We start from the raw sequence: 14,976 nt of genomic DNA, 5'->3' as shown, positions 1-14,976 counted from the left end.
ATCTTGAAAGATTTAATCCAAGATTAATGAAAATGTATAAGAACCATATAAGAACATTGATATATTTTAGAAAATAAAATTTGAACCATATTTCTATTTTTAATTTTATTTTTTCTTTTTGAATTATTCACACAATTTAGAGTCAAATAGTTCTATTAGAATTATTAAACAAAAAAAAACACAACTTCTGGTCTCCTTGCTTCACTCCAGCATCCCATTATATTGATACTTTCAGTTATTATAACTAATATTCTTCGTAGTTGTATTCCTAAAGAGCTAAGGAACATGCTTACATGCTTCCTTTAAAAAAGAAAAAACATTATTCATCTCCCATTATGGAATAAATATTATTATAAAGTCCAATTTAAAGAACTTTTATCAAAATTACAATATAAATACTTAATCTCACTATGGAGTGATGTAAAAGACCTTGTAAAAACAGAGACAGCAAGAGAGAGAATACTTGACTAATTTAAAACATAGTCCCTATTCCTTTTTGAAAATAATAACTAACAAAATCACTATTCCTCAGATCTGTAGATTTAAAATATCGATAAAGTAAGAACAATGGGGTTGGGGGTAGAATTGGGACAACTGTAATAGAACAACAATTTTTAAAAAATTAATATATATAATATCAATAAAATAGGTATTAAAACTAAATTAAGCAATTGTGAAGTTCATATGCAAAAAATAAGTGGGTATAAAATTGGAGTTTCAATAACCTTTCCTCTAAAAAGAATCAGCTGCTTGGAGAAATGGCTGGAGTAGAAAATATGCAAGGTAAACCTGAAGTATCTGGAATAACAAATAGGAAGGAAGCAATCAAAGTGTATTAGAATTCTGTGAAAAGGACCCAGGAGCCAAAATAAACAAGCTTCTACTGGTCAAAAAACGGGAAACTTGAATAGTAATCAGGATAATAACTACAGTATATTGAAACACATCAAGTAGAATGAGACTTCATAAAAATTACCATTAGAGTCTACTAGGGAACCAATTCATTTTAGTAAATGGAGATGCTAGCATTTATCTTGCCTTTTCTTACATATTGATGAGGAGGAATTTCTCTTTGTAAAGTATTCTAATAAGTGAAAAAGGAATGATAGACTAGCACTACTTTGCAACCGTTAGTGAATTAACAGATTTAACAATTAAGCATCCATCACTGTCAGCATCTCAAAAGGAAAGACAACCATCTATTAAGTGCCTCCAAAAGGCTCATTGTGACCTCACATATGAAATGTATATGACAAAAATTCAAACATGCATCATTTCAATCCTCTAGCTCAACTATTAATTTATAGAAGGCCAGAGAAACAAATTATACTTCAGGAATGCAACTAGCAGAAACAGACTGGGAAGCTCATAGAACAGTTGACATAGTTTTGTCAACAAATACATTTCAAGGGAAATAAAGTATAGAGGAGGAATCCATAGATTAAAAGAAATTGAAATATGATTAGTTATAGTGGTATTTTATTTAGATCTTGATTCAAACAGACTTAAAAAGTTCACAGAACAATTGGATTTTGGAGCACTAACTGGATATTTGATAAAATTAAGGAATCGTGATTATTTAGGTTAGCTAATGGTTCTGTTTTATTGTTTAAAAATTTATATCTTTTGCGAATATATATTGAAATATTTGTAGATAAAATGAATCGATGTCAAAAAAAAAAATGAATCGATGTCTTGGATTTGCTTCAAAATAAAAGGGGAGGTAGGAAGTGGATGGGGTAACTGGTGAAGAAAGTTCGGCCAAGGAACCAAGATCAATGTTAAAGTTGAATAACTGATGCATACAAGGCCATTATACTATTTTCTCAACTCTAATGTATGTTTGAAACTTGTTATTATAAAAAGTTGAATTAAATAAAGAAATAGACAAAAGCATTAGTTTTTGTTTGGAGAATACATAGTTATCTGACTGCACTTGAAAAACAAAATAGGGGCTCCAAAAATAAGCTGCATAATAATATAAGATAAACGGTATTAAAAAATAAAATGAAATGACTAATAAATTATTTTAGCATAATTTTTTCCAATATAGAAAAAAGATAAATATACACAGTATATGAATTCTGTCCAGAAGGTATCCAGCATGTAATATGAAAAAAAGACATTTATTGAAGAAGATACAAGACACAAGAAACATTGTCCATAGGCCAATGGTGCCTCAGTCCCCTTCAGAGTAGGCACCTTGGAACCTCACACAATTCTCCCAGTCGCCATGAGCTGCCCCATTATATTTTCCTGAATCTCATCAAAGGTCTCAAATCTCGTCCCTTTCAAAGATGATTTTAATTTTGGGAAAAGTCAGAAGTGACAGAGCACCAAATCTGGGCTGTATGGGGCTGAGTCACCTTGGTGATTCACTGTTTCACCAAAACCTCAGCATGAGACGTGATCCATGAGTAGGCACTGTTGTGATGAAGCTGCCAGTCACTAGTTGCCCATAGCTGTAGCCTTCTGAATCATCTGAATAGTTTCCATGGAGGAATATTCCAGCTTAACATGAAATTTGATGCAGATTTGTTACTCTACTTGCTCAGCCATTTTGAATGCTCTGGCCACACATTACACATGCTAACTCAATAGTGTCTACTGCCCCACTGACTAGTACAGTGAAGTTGTCATTGTTCGCACTTGTGCATTCCAGTCCACTCTCCTAGGCTGCCAGGTTACCTCATGTAAATCGTCCTTATTATATTAACAATGGCCGGATTTTTCCAGACAGACCTCCTATACTACATGATTTCAGTGAATTCAAAGTTAATTGAAGAGTTAATAAAACATCTTTAAGTAGGTAAAAGGAATGAAACACTTATCCCAGCTACTTAGAGGAATTTTTTTTTAAACTATTGAAGTACTAGAAAATAAGCCACAGAAATATTTAACTATAGTGGAATTGTTTTTGAAGTTGTTAAGCATTTTAAAATGGTGTCCAGTGAAATATTGAAGTATTAGGCTATGTAAATGGACATGAAATCAAGTATGTCCCCTCCGGTGATAGAAAAAGGAAAGGAATAAGTTGTTTTGTAGGAACTAGGGGAGTGTTCATAGAGCTTCCGTGACACATACTTATCCTCCTCTAATTAAAATTCTGATTAGTTTGTGGAGAAGGAAATAGAAACTGAGATTTACTGGGAACTTACCCTGTTCTTGGACATTCTACAGTAGTCTGTGAGACAACTGTTGTTTCTAGTGAAGAAATGAATGTTCCAAGTGGTTAAACAACTTGGTAAACATTCAATGCCAAGTCTTCATAACTGGCTGCTGAGAGCCTAAATATTATTAACCAATAAAAACAAATGTTTTGTAGTTAATGATTGTATTATAATTTGAAACAAAATGTTAGCAAGCTTGATAGATTTTATAACAAAATTAAATTTTTTAAGGGTGTGATTATAGTCATCTGTACCATTTGCATAGTCTCTTCACAAGAAATTTTATTTTATTCACTGAAATTCACTACTAGTAAGAAAGATTCAAATGTAAGATATGTTATAGTTTATATGTTATTTAAGGGGAGATAAGAGATTCTTAGCTTGGTATTTGTGGATGTTCTCTGACTATTTATAATAACTTCATAAAAATAGAATGACTGCCCTGGCCATTGTGGCCTCGTTAGTTGTAGCATTGTCCCATAGACTGAGGGGTCATGGGTTCAATTCCTGGTCAGTGCACATACCTGGGTTGCAGGTTTGGTCCCCAGTTGGGGTGCTTGTGGGAGGTGGATGATCAATGTTTCACTCTTTCATTGATGTTTCTCTTCCTCTCTCTAAAATTGGTGGGCATGTCCTTGGGTAAGGATTGGAAAAAAAAAAAAATGGAATGACTTATTTATGGTTATTGAAACTACCTACCTTAAAATTTTTTTCTTTACTAAGTACACATAGGAAGGAATTTTAGCAGAAATAGTCATACTTTGATTTGGTTTTGAAAAGACAAGTAAATTCCAATTTTATCATGATAGAATCTTTGTTTTAATTTTTCTTTTTCTCTCTTTAGTACTACAAAGTCATCATTTCTTGCACTTACTGCAAACTGATGATGTTCAAATAGGATCTACAGTCATGACTATGGTACAGAACATACTACAGATCAACAGGTGACTTGGTTTTACAAAATATGTGTAACTTTTTTGATTAGAAGAATTACCAATTCTACTTTTGCTGAAACCAATTGCATATAGATTGTACATGACACTTATTACCATTGTTTTTATAGGAAAAATGAATATAAAATTCCTTAAAACACTGAAAATTTACTATTAAATTGCTTTCTTATTTGAGAACTTAAGATTTTACACCAAACACCGTTAGTGAAGAAAAATTACTGTGATTTTTGAAGAAAATTTTTGGGATCACAATAAAAAATGCTTAGTATTGTGCCAGGTGCTATAGAAGGGCATAAAAGAAGCAATAAGCGATTTCCCCAAGTTGAAATGGAATTCAGAGCATACACAGTTGAAATAATTGATTTTTTTCAGTTCAGTGTGGATTTATTAAGCATCTACTATGTACCCAGTGTGTGTCTGTTGTTAGGCTTTCAAAATTGATTAAGATACAAACTTGTGTCTTCAGATAGCTTACAATATAATGAAAGAGACCAAAACACAAACATAATTATATTATAGTGTATTAAATGACGATGTTAATGGTGTGCACAAGTGTTTGGTTAGAGGACATTCTAACCCAGAATCGGGGGATACTTGCTGGAGATGGTAGCACTTGACATGAAACTTTAAGAATGAGAAATTAGCTAACAAGGAAGAAGAGAAAATGGTATCTAGTCATAGGTAACAACATAATCAAATGCGTGGAGAAAAGAGAAAGCATACTGAGGGTGAAGAGTAGGTATAGTTCATTGTTGGCATTTAACATTTGGTATGTGGAGATGACTAGCAAGTTCTGCAGACTTAAATCATGAAGAGTTTATATGCTATGTTAAGGAAACGTCTTGTTCTATATGAAATGGTGACCATTGGAAGTGGATAAAAAAGATTATATTAAATTTCACTAATGTCACTCTGGTCATTGTGGAGGAAAGATTTGTGGGGGATAAAACTCAAGACAAAGAAGGTAATTAGAAGAAGGAACCATAGTAATCCAATTGCAAGTAATAAAATTTTGGCTTTGGGCACTGCTGCCAGGGGAATGGATTTTAAAAACTAATGAATAAAATCATCAGAATCTCACTGATAGAATGGATTTACCCTACCACGTGAACAACAACAAAAAAAACAGACACCAGGCAAAACATGAAAGCACAGTTTTCAAGAAACTGGACTTCAATCAATAAAAGGAAGTGAGCCCTGAAGAAAAGGAATGAACAAAGTGATGCAGGGAGGGGTATCCCAGCCAGACTGAATTGAAGAGATAGAGCTGAGAGTCTGGGGAAGACAAAACGGCTAGAGTTCATAAGACAGAGTATAACAGAAGAGAGAGCCACATAGACAACCCTAGATATTTTCAGAGAGTTTTCTTCAAGTATTCAGTAGACTACTGATCAGCACATGTGTTCTAGGAAACTACCAAAGTGAGGGAAAACAATAATCCAAAAGGATTAAAAGAAGCAGTATCAGAAGGTCACACAGAGCCAAGAATACTGCCTAATTCCAACAGCCAAACTGGAAAATCTCATCAATAATGGAGCATTATGTAGAGTACAGTAGTCCCTCTCTATATCACAGTTCACTTATCACAGCCTCATTGTATTGCGGGATTTTAAAAAATATATTTAATTATCGCGGATTTTTTTGCTATATCGTGGGATTTTTTTTTTTTAAAGTATACTTTATTGATTATGTTGTTACAGTAGTTCCAGTTTTCTTCTCCTTTGCTCCCCTCTGCCCAGTACCCCCCTTCCCTCCAGCAATCCCACCCCCCTTAGCCCATGGGTCATGCATATAAGTTCTTTGGCTTCACCCTTTCCTATATTATTATTAACTTCCCCTGTCTATTTTGTACCAACTGATTATGCTTCTTAGTCCCTGCACTATTTTCCCACTTCTCCTCATCCCCCCTCCCAGCTAATAACCCTCCAAATAATCCCCATACCTATGATTCTGTTCCTATTCTGGTTTGCTTAGTTGAGTTTTGTTTGTATTTTTTAGATTCAGTTGTTGATAGCTGTGAGTTTATTGTCATTTTGGTGTTCCTAGTTTTGATCTTCTTTTTCTTAAGCAAGTCCCTTTGACATTTCATGTAATAATGGCCTGGTGATGATGAACTCCTTTAGCTTCACCTAGTCTGGGAAGTACTTCATCTGCCCTTCCATTCCAAATGACAGCCTTGCTGGATAGAGTAATCCTTGTGGCAAGTTGCCTTTCATCACATTGAATACTTGTTGCCAGTCCCTTCCTGCCTGGAAAGTGCCCTCTGAGAAATCAGCTGATAGTCCTATAGGCACCCCCTGTAGGCAACTCTCTGCCTCTCTCTTGCTGCCCCCAGGACTCTCTCTTTATCTTTCACCTTTGGCATCTCAATCATGATGCGTCCTGTTGTGGTCCCCTCTGAGTCCAGCTCACCCAGTACCCTCCGTGCTTCTCGCACCTGTATGTTCATCTCTCACAAAATTTGGGAAGTTTTCCTCACTTTTTTCAATTCTTGCTTTCTCATTCTGCACTGATTGATTTTTTTTTTCTTCCTTATGTTCCAAATCACTAATTTGAACCCCGATTTTCTTCTCTTCAGCATTGGTTTTGTGTGGATTTTCCTTCGTTTCACTTAGCATAGCCTTCACTTCTTCTCTTATGCGTTTGCTGTACTCAAGCATATCTGTCAAACCTGAGAGCATCTTCATCACCAGTGTTTTGAATTCTGCATCTGTTAGGTTGTCTATCTCCTCATCTCTGAGGCGGGCTATCTCCTCGTCGCTTAGTTCTCCCACTGGAACCTTGGTCCGTTTCCCCTTTTGAGCCATACTTCTCTGTCTCCTCATTCTGACAGGCTCCTGTGTTTGTTTGCCTCCAGGTCCCAGGTAGAGCTGTCGCTCCTGTTACATTGTAAGGGCGGAGTCTTAAGGATTCGTCAGTACAGGGTGACCTGTTTAACCACGTTGTGGCGCTGTATGTGGGGAAGAGAGGGGTCCGAGAGGGAACAATGCCGCCTGCTAGTACTCACCCCTTTTCCAGGCATCTCTCCCACTTCCTCGCCATACTGGTGCCTCTCTAGCTGCTGCCCCGGCCGTTGTTCCCAGAGTGAGCAGGTCTGCAGACATTTTAGGACCGTGGGGGCACTTCAAACAAGAGGACTCTGCCGACAGACTGGCAGTCTCCACCTCCGCCCCAACCCCCACTGGTTTGCACAGTCAGAAGCAAAGAGGCTTGACCTTCCCCGGTGCTGGGGGTGCTGGGACGGTGAGCTGCTATGTCTGGTGAAGAGCTGGGAATGCTCCCCAGGTGTGCCTCCCGACTTTTTAAAATGTCTGTCTGCGCTTTCTGTCAGCCTGCTGCTGCCGCCACCACACCGCATTCTCTCCACCCCGACTCTGCCCCCTTACCAGTCTGGATGAGTATTTCTTTATATCTTTGTTTGCTGGACTTCCACGTAGTTTGATTTTCTGGAACTTCTGGTTGTTTCTAGTTTCTTTTTTTCTTTTTTTAAATAATTTCTTTATTTATTTTTAGAGAGAGGGAAAAAGAGAAAGAGAGGGAGAGAAACATCACTGTGTGGTTGCCTCTCACTTGCACCCCCAACTGGGGACCCGACGTGCAACCTAGTTATGTTCCCTGAGTGGTAATTGAATCAACAACATTTGGTTCGCAGGCCGATGCTCAATCCACTGAGCCACACCAGCCAAGGTGGTTGTTTCTAGTTTTGAGGTAGTTGTATTCCTTCTTAGTTGTGCAGGGAGACATAGCGTTTCTGTCTACGTCTCCATCTTGGCCGGAAGTCTATATCGCAGGATTTTGCGGAACTATAAACGTATGTTGTTAAAGTTACGTAGGTTTAAGAATGTAGAATATGTTTAAGAACATAAGTAGTGTTTACAAAAGTGTGGAAAAGGTTAATAAGGGACTGGGAATGGTTTATAAGTGTGTGGGAAGGGTTTATAAAGCCTTAAAATATATATAAATACTAAAATAAGTGTAAGGTTCCTACTTGACGGATTTTCACCTATCGCGGGTGGTGGGGGTGTTCTAGAACGTAATACCCGCGGGATTTGCTAAATGTTTGAAAGTAAAAGGATGAAAAAGATATACCATGTTAACACTAATCAAAGGACAGCCCAAATGCCTACATTAATATTAGAATATTATTAGTGATATTTCATAGTAGTAAATAATTCATCGAGAAAACATTTATTGACCTATAGCAGAGCTTCATTATACACAGAACAAATTAATAGAACTGCAAGGAGAAATAGATAAATCTGCAATTAAAATGAAATATGTCAGTATACCTCTTGATAATTCATAGAATAAGAAGACAAGAAATTAATATGACTGCAGAAGATTTGAACACCAATATCAATTAACTTGACCTGATTGACATTGTCAGAAACTACCAAACAACAGCAAACGCCTCTTCTTTTCAAATGCAAATGAACATTAACAGAGATAGACAATTTTGGGGACTATAAAACAAGTCTCTATGCACGGAAAAGTATTTAACTAATACAACATATGTTCTCTGTCCTCAGTGGAGTTAAAATGGAAATTAATACAAAGTAGATCTCTGAAAAAGTACTCAAATATTTGGGAAATAGTGATGCAAATAACCCAAAGGATGAAGAAGAAATCAGAAATTAAGTTAGAAATTATTTTTAAATGAATGGAAATGAAAACACAACATATCCAAATTTGAAGGGATGCATCTAAATTAAATTAGTACTTTATCCCAGGAATTTGGGGCTAGTGTAATAGGATAAAGTCAGTGGGAAAATTTACATCACTTATGTCGCTGAACCACCTGTATTGGAAAAGTCTCAAGTCACTGAACGTGGGTTCTACGTTAAGAAACTAAGAAAAGAGAAATTAAAGTAAGCAGAAGAAAGAAAATGATAAAATTAAAGCAGTAATAAAATAGTAAAAACAATAGAGAAAATCAGTGAAACCATAAACAATTCTTTGAGAAGATCTATGAAGTCAATAAACCTGTAACCAGACTGGGGTGTTGGGGAGGAATACAAAATGCCATTATCAGGAATTAGAGATAAGATAGTATCTAAAGATATTAAAAGTACAAGGGAATAATGTAACAACTTTGTCTAGATGAAATGGACAAGTTATTTGAAAAACACAAACTGCCAAAACTCATCAAGAAACCGTAGAGAATATCGCTATAACTGTAAGAAAATTGACTTTGTAGCTCAAATACCTCCCACAAAAATAACTCCAGGAGTAGACAACTTCTTCACTAATAAATTCTGCTAAACATTTTAAGGACAAAATAACCCTAAACAAACTTCCAGGAAATTGAAGAGGAGAAATACTTCCCAAATCATTATATGAGATCAGCATTACCTTGATACCAAAACCAGATAAAGACATGAGAAAATTACTCATCAACATACTCAAAAATAGTGATGCAAAAAATTATAAACAAACACCTAGCAAGTTGAATCCAACAATATATTAAAAAGTTAATACATCTTAAATATGTAATTCATCATATTAAACCAAAAAAGGAAAAACATATCATATTAATAGATGCAGAAGAAGCAGTTGATAAAATTCAACATCTATACCTGATATTATTTTTTAGAAAAAACAACTCTACAAAGAACCAGCCTTGGTTTCACTAATCTGTTCTATTTTATTTATTTCTGCTCTGATGTTAATTATTTCCTTTCTTCTACTCACTTTGTGCTTTATTATTCTATTTCTAGTTTCTTTAACAGTAAAGTTAGGTTGTTTACTTGAGATTTTTCATGTTTCTTAAAATAGGCCCATAATGCTGTGAACTTCCTATCAGGACTGCTTTAGCTATGCTTCATGTTTTGGGTTGTTGTTTTCTCATTTTTGTTTCAAGGTATCTGTTGATTTTCTTGATCTCATTGTTAAACCCATTTATTGTTTAGTAACACGTCGTTTAGCTTCCATGCCTTTGTGTGTTTTTCAGTTGTTTTTTTTTTTGATTTCTAGTTTCATAGCATTATGGTCAGAGAAGATGCTTGATATGATTTCAGTCTTAAATTTATTGAGACTTGTGTCCTGATATGGTCTATCCAATAAAATGTTTCATGCGCTACTGCTTTGAGGTGAAATGCTCTGAAGATATAAATTAAATCCATTCGCTCTAGTGTGTCATTTAAGGCAGCTGTTTTCTTGCCAATTTTCTGTTTGGGAGATCTATCCATTGCTGTCAATGGGGTGTTTGGTGTATTAAAATCCCTTACTATGACTATATTACTGTCAAAGATTGGCAAACCTCTAAGAGAGAGAGAGAGAGAACTCAAATAATTTAAATCAGAAATGAAATAGAATGAAACAGAAGTAACAACTGATACAATAGAAATACAAAAGATAGTAAGAAAATATTACAAACAACTATATGCCAACAAATTGGGACAACCTGGATGAAGTAGATAAATCCCTAGAAACACACTCCTCCAAAACTAAATCAGGAAGAATTAGAAAATCTGAATAGACAGATTACACCTAATGAAATTGAAGCGGGGGAGGAGGGGGGCACAAAAAAAACTCCTAACAAACAAAAGCCCTGGACCTGATGGCTTCAAAGGTGAATTTTACCAAACATTCAAAGAAGAATTAACACCTCATCAGAGAAATGCAAATTAAAACCACAATGAGATACCATCTCATGCCTGTCAGAATAGCTATCATTAATAAATTAGCAAACAAGTATAGGCAAGGATGTGGAGAAAGGGAGGGAACCGTTGTGCACAGTTGGTGAGAATGCAGATTGGTGCAGCCACCGTGGAAAGCAGTACAGAGTTACCTGAAAAACTTGAAAATGGAACTGCTTTATGACCAGCGATTTCTACTTCTGGAATTATAGCTGAAGAAATCTGAAACACTAACTTGAAAGAATATAGGCACTCCTATATTTATTGCAACATATTTTTTTACAATAGCCAAGATTTGGAAGCAGCCCAGGTGCCCATTAGTAGATGAGTGGATAAAACAACTATGGTACATTTACACGATGGAATACTACTCATCTGTAAAAAAGAATGAGATCTTAACTTTTGTGATGTCATCAATGGTCCTGGAGAGTGTCATTCTATGTGAAATAGAGTAATTAGAGAAAAACAAGTGTCATGTGATTTTCACTTATATACAGAATCCAATCAACCAAATAAACACAGTGGAAACAGACTCATAAATATGGAAAACAGACTGACAGCTGTCAGATGGGAAAGGAATTTGGGGGCTGGAAAAGGTGAAGGTATTAAGCCAAAAATAAAAATTAAAAACTCATAGCCACAGTCAACAGTGTGGTGGTTACCACAGGAAGAAGGAGGTTGTGGGAGGTAGAAGATGGTATGGGGATTAAATGGTGATGGGTGGAGACTTGACCTTGGGTGGTAAACACAATACAATGTACAGATGATTTCTTATAGAATTGTATACCTGAAACCTATATAATTTCATTAACTAATGTCACCCCAATAAATTCAATTAAAAGAAAAAAACTCCCAGCCAAGTAGTAATAGAAGGTAGTATTTCCTCAGCCTGATGAAGGACATCTAGGAAAAACCTACAGCCAAGATACTTAATGGTAAATTACTAAATGCTTTCCCTGTAAGATCATGAATAAGACAAGAATGCTCACTCTGATCGTTTCTAAACATTGTACTGGAGTTTCTAGCCAGTACAGTCAAGCATTTTTGTCACCATACATCATTAAGCAATGAACCATTGTACTACCTGTCTTGTGGTTTTCTTCTTATTGTTGCCTTGAAGCTTTTCAATCATCTGTTTAATAATTTTGCACATTTATCTTTACTATTTGGTTCTATGTTTTTCTGAGGAGAGGGCCTTTGGCTCCTTTATATTCCCTATTTTACCTAGAATGGTGCCATAGACACAATATAAATTCAGTAAATGCTAATTGATTTATTGTGCTGCATTCTTGGAACTAAGCTACCCATTTTAGAAAATGGTTATTTTCCAAAGGGTCCCTGGTTCGATTCCTAGTCGGGAACAAGCCTTGGGTTGCAGGCCAGGTTCCCAGTTGCGGGTACACGAGAGGCAACCACACATTGGTGTTTCTCTCCCTCTCTTTCTCCTTCCCTTCTCTCTAAAAATAGATAAATAAAATCTTTTTATAAAATAAAAATAAAAAATGGTTATATTCTTGGATCAGGCCAGTCAGACATCAAATTGCTGAACATTTTATCTTTTAATTTGTTGTGATATCTATATGTCAATTAGTAATGATTCATTTTTCATTTTTTTGTTTTATTAGTGGTGATTTACTCAGAATAGAAGCAAAAACTCTGCATTCAATTCTAGATGAAGTTATTTTCAAGCTTTTATCAACTCCTAGTCCAGTCATAAGAAGTACTGCTACAAAGCTTCTACTGTTTATGGCAGAATCTCATCAGGAAATTTTGATTTTACTAAGACTAAGTGCTTGCTATAAAGGTAGTACATATATTCTTTCTTTTCTTGGGGTTTGAAAAAACATTTTTGTTGAAAAAAGCATTAACTGAAATATGCAAATAAAGCTGTATCACAACAGATAACCAATTCAGGAAAACTTTATGTAATCAGACTCTCTCCTATCAACAGATAACATGATATATTATTGACAATTAATATTTACTTTCTCTCTGACAAAAAGGTGGTGTATTGAATATACCATACAGTGTTATAAAATTATGACCAAACAGATCAGTGACCTTACCAAGACTATCTTTACTGGAGAAAATAGAGCTGTGCTTGAGGATTGACTGCCCTTTTGATCTTTACATAAATTAATTACTCTTAACTCCCCCACTGTCTTTCCTCAAAAACAAAACATTTCCCTCACTTCTAAATCAAATGTACATGTGAATAAAAAGTCAAGAAATTTAAGATGGATTACCATTCCCATATAATAACTTCTATTTAATTGAATATTTACTGTGTCAGATGCTATTCTACATGCATTAAAATATTTAATCTCATAACAACCCTATGAAATATTTACTCTTTATTTCATAGCAATAGCAACAGAAATATGGAAAAATTAGGTAATTTACTTAAGATCATAGTTGTTAAAAAATTTTATGCAAAGTTATTTGTTAACTTTGTTTTATTTGCTAGCCAGAGCCATGAATTCATTACAGTATATTTTTTTACCGTAAGGATTATATTGTGTAGAAATTTTAAAAGGTTAGAATACAATGTGACCCATTTAATACCAAAACTGTTAAAATGGTCTTTTATAATTCTTGATGGCACCTTTACTAACTTGCCTTTTACCAGTCATTAATGTGAACATTGTAATTATTTTGTGTTGTAGGGATAGGGAGGGAGAGAAAGTGCCAGTAATAAAACCATCTAGTTGATAGTGTGCCAGATGTACATTTTTTATATCTGTAATTAGATTTCTTCTATAGAAATGCAAATATTCCAACAGAGTTCATTATAAAGGAATTTCACCTTAACAGTCCTTCCCTTTCTTAGTAGTAGAACTAAGTTTCTTCAAGATATTTTACAATTACTAAGACTGCTGAGAACTTCAGTCTTTTTTCCATCACCATTTATCCTTGCTATACCCTCTTCTGTCTCCACCCACCCCCCTTCCTGAGAACTTCCATCTTGAAGAGACTGAATTGTGGAAAGATTCATATAGTGGCTTCCCCAGTTGTACACTCCAAAGCCGTTGTAGCTTTCTTATTTCCATTGAATATGTACATTGTAATGTATAATCTCGGCATGCCTTGGAAATTGTACATACTTGGTACCTCATACTGCTCTGCTTTATTTTGGAATGAAAATGAAGTATTGTAGTATTATAGCAATTCTATGCTATTTGGTCAGGAACCTATTGATTTGCCCCCAAAATACACATTACTGTGTATTTTTATTTAATAATAATTTTAATTAATAACTAATAACCTGCTTAAGTGTTTCCACTGGATAGGCATTACTCAGTATGTATTCATCATCTTTTAAAAAAAATTTCAGTTTAAGGTATTTATATTCAAACAAAATAAGTTATGTATCTCTACTTTTTGACTTACCACAATGATTCCACTCCCCCTTTTTTAATTAAAGAGATTGACCAGGCAGATTTTTCATCAGACTTCACAAGAACTTTTAGGATACAGAACACATAAGAACTCTTAGGACAGAGAAGTATCCTAAAATCCTCAATCTGAAAGTCTTTGAGAGAAGGAAAAACAAAGATTATGTGATTAATGTTGTGTTCATTCATTTCTAAATTAGCCTTTTCAACTTCTAATTAACACTGATTAGGTAACAAAATCAAAATTTATTAACATTAGTTGTATCTTTCTTATTCCATTTCAGGACTCAGAAACTTACTAAATAAACAAGAGCCTGGGACAGAGTTTTGTCAAGAATTTAGACATCTCATTGGCCTTTTAAGCCCTAAGGTCTATCAGGAAGTAGAAGAGCAGGTATTTATGAAAAATGATATGCATGAATGCATGATGTTTGCTAACATTTCAGTAAATGGTTTAATTTCAAAATATGGAGTGGTAGCCTCTTCAATCTTTTATTCTTTCTCTCTTTCCCTTTCTTTAGTTATTTCCCAAGATCAAGAGCAGCCATAGTTTGATGGGGAAAAGGCTTATTTATGGACTGAATTTGAACACCAGACCCTTCTTTATTTTTATTTTTTTGGCCTGTATAGAGTTTTCTTACCTTGAATCTGCATTTTAGTTATTGCCCAAGTGAGCCTAACAGACCTCCTTTGCGAGGTCAGGTTTAATATTCATAGACTTTTTCTTACTTGGGCCTATGAAAATGTTGCCTCATGCCCAACATAGTAGAGATGGTATTAACTGTGTCCTCGGGCCTAATTGTTTAAGAAGTAAACATAA

General features: G+C 35.0%; 1 protein-coding gene across 2 annotated transcripts in view; it reads left to right on the top strand.

The window, feature by feature from the left end:
* IQCB1 (IQ motif containing B1) overlaps window positions 1–14,976 on the top strand; it is a 45,673-nt gene that overhangs the window by 10,754 nt on the left and 19,943 nt on the right. For both annotated transcript variants that reach the window (XM_090277203.1, XM_090277194.1), the window contains 3 exons: window positions 4,015–4,114; window positions 12,387–12,565; window positions 14,441–14,550. In XM_090277203.1, coding sequence (XP_090133329.1) covers window positions 4,015–4,114; window positions 12,387–12,565; window positions 14,441–14,550 — 389 coding nt within the window. The remainder of the gene's footprint in view (window positions 1–4,014; window positions 4,115–12,386; window positions 12,566–14,440; window positions 14,551–14,976) is intronic.

The sequence above is a fragment of the Furipterus horrens genome, unplaced genomic scaffold, assembly GCF_987537825.1.
Source record: "Furipterus horrens unplaced genomic scaffold, mFurHor1.1.pri manual_scaffold_1, whole genome shotgun sequence".
In the NCBI taxonomy this organism is placed as follows: Eukaryota; Metazoa; Chordata; class Mammalia; order Chiroptera; family Furipteridae; genus Furipterus; species Furipterus horrens.
Note: the sequence above shows the minus strand (reverse complement) of the source record. Positions and strands in the feature narration are given on the sequence as shown.